At 33.4% G+C, this 6,625-nt stretch overlaps 1 protein-coding gene across 1 annotated transcript; it reads left to right on the top strand.

The window, feature by feature from the left end:
* The first annotated feature begins 626 nt into the window (after positions 1–626).
* Positions 627–4,720, top strand: LOC123309796. Its single transcript, XM_044893102.1, has 3 exons — positions 627–682; positions 2,127–2,463; positions 4,223–4,720. The coding sequence occupies exons 1-3, from the start codon at positions 627–629 to the stop codon at positions 4,718–4,720; spliced, it is 891 nt and encodes a 296-aa protein (XP_044749037.1).
* The last annotated feature ends 1,905 nt before the right edge of the window (positions 4,721–6,625 follow it).

Consider the following 6,625-nt stretch of genomic DNA (forward strand, 5'->3'; position numbering starts at 1 on the left):
TTTTTTCGAAATGGACGTCCCATCCAAGATACAGCCTTTGGAAGGCGATGATGAGCTTATAGTTTTTGATTTTTTACGAGTTCTACAAAACACTGAGTCATAAAACTATACATAATATGAAGCACTAAGTATATATTACTCACACAATTTTTTTTAGATCGCATAACTTTATTATTGAGGGTTGAAAATAACAACCCCTTTTGATTTTCCTTCAAAAATTGTTTTCGTGGGATAAATAAAAACTTACAGCAGTTCTGATCACTGTTCATTCCATTTCGTCGTAAAAGTGTTTCATAGAATGAATATTCTGAGATATTATTGTATGTCTCTGACAGGAGATATGAATCTTTCTGTAGGTTAAATTACTAATTTCCGGAAGAAAATTATATCCGTAATATTTCAATTTCACAAATCGAAATTTCTTTCGATTAGTAAGCATAATTGACAACAGTACTTTTCATTTTATTCCAGATACAATAACGCAAAACTATAATAAATGTTCAAAATGACTACATCCCGCTAAAATACATGCATCAACTTTCTGCCTCGTATTCTTTCGAATATCCCGGTAGTATTTCTTATGGTTTCACACGATGATACTATTCGATCTCTGGAGTATTAAACACATGATTTTTAGTGAACTGAGCATCATCATCACTGCAGATTCTCATATACAAAGAAGGTTTGTGATTGGCCATACAAATTGAAAAATTCAAAATTAAATATTATCTCTAAGTTCTAAACATACTGCATGTGGAAAAGAAACTCTTGTATATTGCGCTTTACAATTGAATACCGTTGAAAAATTAGTTTAGGTTGAAAACATCACTTTTTATGTAGAATTGTGTATGATTGTTTTTTCGTAACAAACAAGTAGATAATAACCATTTTTTTGCAATATGTGGTAATTCATGAGCGGAGGAACATAAGAAGGGGATGAGTATCACGATTCTGAAGTGAACAATATCAATCCTATTATGGTTTTATTGATGAAAAATTATTAATTATGGATATGCTTTCTGTTCAGCAAAAAAATACCTCATTTAGTGTGCTTTCGAATGACATACCAACTTTTTTTCTTGCTGTATTTCTACTGCCATATTATCATGGCTAACAAGATAACAACGAAAAATTCCAAACATTAATTTGATCTATCATATTTTGAAGCTCTTCATTATTGAATATTATAGTAATTCTCATGGAAATCGTGAATTCATCTGCGGAATCAAATAATCGAAATAATTCAAATGAATAAACTAAATTCTAATGATATAGATTTTAAGAAATCATGTGAAGAAGAGAATACTACTACTTAAAATAATTGCTCGAAATGTCCACCGCCTTGTTCGATACATTTTACATATCGTTATCGTAGATCGTAGGTACACGTTTTATATTATGAAAATAAAGTTTTTCAAGAATATAAGGACATACTGAAAAAAACTTTTTAAGACTGTGGTGGGGGTAAAAAATCTTCATTGCTTTTGTATATTGATCTTTTGAAAAATTTCTGGAAAAGAGCTCCTGTCAAGTCAACCAAATATAACTACAATGATGTTCAGGAAATTCGAAAATTCGTAAACACGACAGAGGGTCAAGTAGGGTGTGGTGAAAATACAATTTTTGTGCATAGGATCCTAAACGTGCCAGTGCTCCTGAAATTAGGTCGACTCACTTCACTTAATCGGGCTTGTATAAGTTTCCATACGTGTGCTATTATAGTTCGTATACGAAAAGAATCCAATAACACCACTTCATAATTCAATTCAAAATCTCGTCATTGAATATTTCTCATGACGACTGTTCATCATACCGGGATCGTATAAGTTTTCTTATAGTACATTTGAGGTGTATAAATCGAAAAGATGACAAAATAAATTCTCAAGCTCTTCAACTGCAGCGTTGCCAAATTTTCGGACCAGATGCGTCGGTCAACTATGCGGATTATATACATCAAGTTCATGTCGCTCGAAGCGCCCTCGCACTGGCCAAACCCTGAAGTTTTCTGTATATAATAACGAGTATAACCGACTCTTCAGACCCACCTGAAAATTCACCCCTAGCATCCCCTAACCCCCCTTATAACGAAATCCTTAATTTTGTTGTTTAATCGATTATGGAAATAGAAGATTAAACAACAAAATTAAGGATTCCAACGACAAAACGATCAGAAAAATAGTTAATTTAGAGATCATTCAAGTGAATTACAAAATAACCCGGCTGGAGAATAACATTAAGAAAATTCGGGATACTCTGCAGCACCTACCTGAACAAATAATAACAGAGTATAGCTATAGGATGCACATTGCCTATAATAAGAATTTCCACAAAATCAAACGTAAAAATTTGAAGAAGGTCGATGATCTGTGTAGAAAAAAACGAAATCAGATAGATATTCAAGAAAAATGGCTGAAGAACTTGTCGAATAAAACCCTTCCAGAAACAGTACGAAATATTTTATCACTCGTGTTAAAAATTGGATTAATTTTTAACCCAACTCTATGAGCTCGGTGCACAACTCTATCAACTCAGTGACTACGTTTATGGTTACATGCTTCTGTGAACGTAACCTTCAAATCGCTGTCAATCAGCCGCTCAAAAAAACCGGTGGAACCTGTTGAATCTGCTCAATTTAATTCATTCTCTTTAGATTCTTCGTTCGCTCAAGTGAATTGGAACTTGGTCTAAATTCTTAACGTGATTTTTTAGTGCACTCTCAACTTTTTCAGTCAGCTCAAATCTAATAATATTATTCTATATTATAATTATCAATCGATCAACATCTCAAAAAGGTACAGTACTTTTTCACTCAACAAAAAATGTAATCATTTTTTTGCATGTGTCACGTTAGAATATCATTCTACATTATTCTCCTCTCAACATTCAATCCATCGCTATGCATTTTCTCACAATTACATTCGAAATATTCTGCTCTACATCTCTATATCATATTTGCATGTATATTTCCTCAATTTTCTCCAAATCTCTCAATCAACCACGTGCTCAATGTACCTAACTGCTTCAACCTCCTCAAAATGCATCGATATTCCATTCGCTTAAAATCACATCATCTCGAAAACCACTCACATTTTAATTTCTCTAATTTTAGCACCAAGTTCACATTTCACACCACTCTATTAGAAGCTTATATACTTGTATTCACTCTCATTTTGTATACATGTCACCTCAGATTAACTTTACACCTCTTACGATCAGACTTCTCAGGCCTCTTAAGTTTCAGGTACCTCTATGCTCAAGTTGGATACTTCAAAGGCTTCTCATAGACCAGATCGAAATCCATCTCACTACACTCAGAACTCTGAATAATGGAATACACTCAATCAACTCTCTTGGACAGACTGGTTTGTGATAACGCTCGAGGAGGTCCAACCTGATTTCAACTCAATAAGTATAATTTATTATAAACTTTCTCATGACTCTATTACCTGAAACTTATGATACCTTATTTATTTTCTCTAACGTTGTGGACTGCTCTTCTTGTTTCATCTCAATTATGAATACTATTCATTAATTCTTTCTACGTTTACAATATTTCATTTCTCTACATTACATTTGTAACACAACTCACCTCAATTTATGTACTCTCATAAAACACCTTCTGCTTTTCTAATAGATTTGCTATTCCTGTAAGCGTTGGTAATCATCTCTCTCTCATTCTGTCTCATTACACCTGTCTCACTACATTACATATCTCTAACTTCTCAAGTTGTCACTGCAACCTTCTGTTTTTCTGATAGCGAGACAGTTTATGAAGTCGTAAACTCTATCACTGTAAACGTTGTGCTTGCATGATAACACTCACATCAATTCATAACTATCAAGCTCAATTATTATGCAACTCAAAATACATAAACACGTTTTGATGTAAATATATCTCAATTCTTATCAAACACATAATAATTGATCTTGTTACTCGATACATGAAATTCACTCAACCTGCTCTTTCTCTCAAGCAAATACAACGTTGATTTTCTCATTGAAACATTTCTTTCAAATTCTCTCAATAACTTCTCAATACTTGTAAATAGGTTCACTCTGTTTAGATGTTGTATATAATTTTACTTCATGCGAGTGTCTATTTATTATGTGACGTGTTTGATATACAATAAAGATTTTATTTTACCATCTCCAACTCAATCATTTGGTAACAGTCCACTTTTAAGTAATTGCCAAAAATCTCAACACCCAGATTTTTGAACAACTCGGATCTAAATTCAGTATACCAACTACGAAAAAAGACATAAAAGTGGATAGTCTTATAGCTGACTTAGAATATGTTCTGCTAGGAGTGTCTGAAGACAGAAGAGATGTACTCAGAGCACAAGCGACAAATACGATCACTAACTTCACCCACGGAAACAACAACAAGAGCTCCTCAATACAAAAATGGTACAAAGATGCGAAGAAATTCTTGAAGGACAACGATGACCTAATAGTATTGGACAGTGATAAAGGAGGAGTAACTGTGATAATGAATAAGAGTGAATATGAAAGAAAAATACAGTCTATACTAGATTCAAAAGAATTTAGGGAGGTGCCCAAAGATCCAACCCAAACTATTCAAAATAAATGTAACAAATTTATAACCACATTGTGTGAAAGAGGATACATCAGTGATCACATGCCCGAGAATATATGGAAACCCGAAGGTACACAAGCCTGGCAACCCGTTGAGACCCATTATATCCAGTGTAAATAGTCCCACGTCAAAACTAGCAAAATTTGTGGCAGACATTCTAAGGTCAGCATACAACCCAAACAATGACTATTATATAAAGGACACATTTGACTTCGCTAACCAAATTAATGATTTCCAACTTCCCAACAACCATAAAATAGCATCATTCGATGTAGTTAACTTATTTGGAAACCTAGATAAAAATAATATCATCGAAATCCTAGAAAAAAAGTGGGAACAAATTCAGGAACATGCAAACATTGATAAGGAACTCTTCCTGGAAATTACACTAGTCATACTCGAAAACAACTATTGTACGTTTCGTGGAAAATTCTACCAGCAAATATTTGGCTGTGCGATGGGGTCAGAAATCAGTCCTATTCTAGCTTTATACGTTATGGATGATCTACTTGATAACAGCATAAGTAAACTAAAGTTCAGAATACCCTTTATCAAAAAATTCGTCGATGACATTGTCTTGACCTTGCCTGAAGATCAGATTGAAGACACAATGAGATGCTTCAACTCCTACTGTAAAGACCTGCAATTTACCATTGAGATGGAAGATCAGGAGCAAGGAGTTCCTTTTCTCGACACAAAAGTACACCGACAAAACAATATCGTTAAATTAAATTGGTATAGAAAAAATACCTCAGCAAATAAGTTTATAAATTATCACTCTGGCCATAATATGAATATAAAAATCAATTTTATTAAGGGAATGAAAGAGAGAATCATCAAAATATGCCATGAAACCTTCAAACAAAATGCATTAAAAACATTATTCGAGATCCTAAGGCAAAATTCATATCCAGCTGTTTTGTTAAATAAACTTATATATGCGTCGGAGACAACACCCCAGCCAGATGTACAACAGCAAGAACAAAAGGACACAGAAAAGAAGCTTTATGCATCCCTCCCTAATACTAAAGAACTGACTTCCAAGATAAAATCTATTTTCAGAGACGAAAAGGTACTTCTGACAACATACAATAAAAAAAGAGTGAAATCACTATATTGCACTCTCAAGGATCCAATACCAACAGAATTAAAAAGCAATGTGGTCTATCAGCTGAGCTGTCAGGATTGTCGGGGTGTGTATGTTGGCCAAACATCCCAATGGGTTAAAAGCAGAATATCCCTACACAGATCAAACATCAGAAAAAACAAGGATCGATGTGCACTGGCAATACATGCTAATAACTTGGACCATCAAATTGATCTTGAAAACGTAAAAATACTAAAAATGGAAAAAAATTATCACAAAAGATTAATACATGAAATGATAGAAATCAAAAAGGTTGAATACACTATAAACAAGAAATCGGACATACAAAAACTCAGCAATATTTACAGCTATTTACTTGAAAAAGAAAAAGAAAATGAATTCTATGACGGTCCATTACATGAGTGACAGGATAGTGACACGTCGACTCAACTTGTCATCGTTATATTTTAACATGAAAAACAATTATTAAGTAATGATTAATCATAGTGCATCACAGTGTAATATTGGATATTTAGATGTTAGTTTTGTATATGTGTATCAAAGACATTCCTGTACGCGACCTTGTATGTTTCGTTGGACGAAATTCTCAATATGTTTTATTAGAAAAATCTCGTTTTCGGTGAGAACCGACTCCTTTGTGTTTGACATCGTTACTATTGTATATCTGTATTTTTTAGAAACCCTGAGGATGCAATAAATTAATTGCGAAAGCTCGGTAAAGAAAAAAGAGTTCACATTTATTACATCAGATACCTGAGTCACTACACCCTTAACCTAGCAGATATATATATATTTATATATATATAACTAGCAGACAAGTCGATTCAAAATCAGAATTGAGATCATTGTACTCACCGAATGGTAAATTAATAAACTGTGATCGGTCAGTGTTATCTCCTTCATCTTACCACCCCTTG

Source organism: Coccinella septempunctata, chromosome 1 (genome assembly GCF_907165205.1).
Source record: "Coccinella septempunctata chromosome 1, icCocSept1.1, whole genome shotgun sequence".
NCBI lineage: Eukaryota > Metazoa > Arthropoda > Insecta > Coleoptera > Coccinellidae > Coccinella > Coccinella septempunctata.

What these genes read in the sequence shown, in the direction of transcription:
- LOC123309796 (XM_044893102.1), top strand. Translation starts at nt 627, where the DNA reads ATGATTTTTAGTGAACTGAGCATCATCATCACTGCAGATTCTCATATA. An exon ending in GATTCTCATATACAAAGAAG is followed by an intron (nt 683 to 2,126) that starts GTTTGTGATTGG and finishes TTATGGAAATAG; the next exon opens with AAGATTAAACAACAAAATTA. An exon ending in CAGTACGAAATATTTTATCA is followed by an intron (nt 2,464 to 4,222) that starts CTCGTGTTAAAA and finishes ATTTTTGAACAA; the next exon opens with CTCGGATCTAAATTCAGTAT.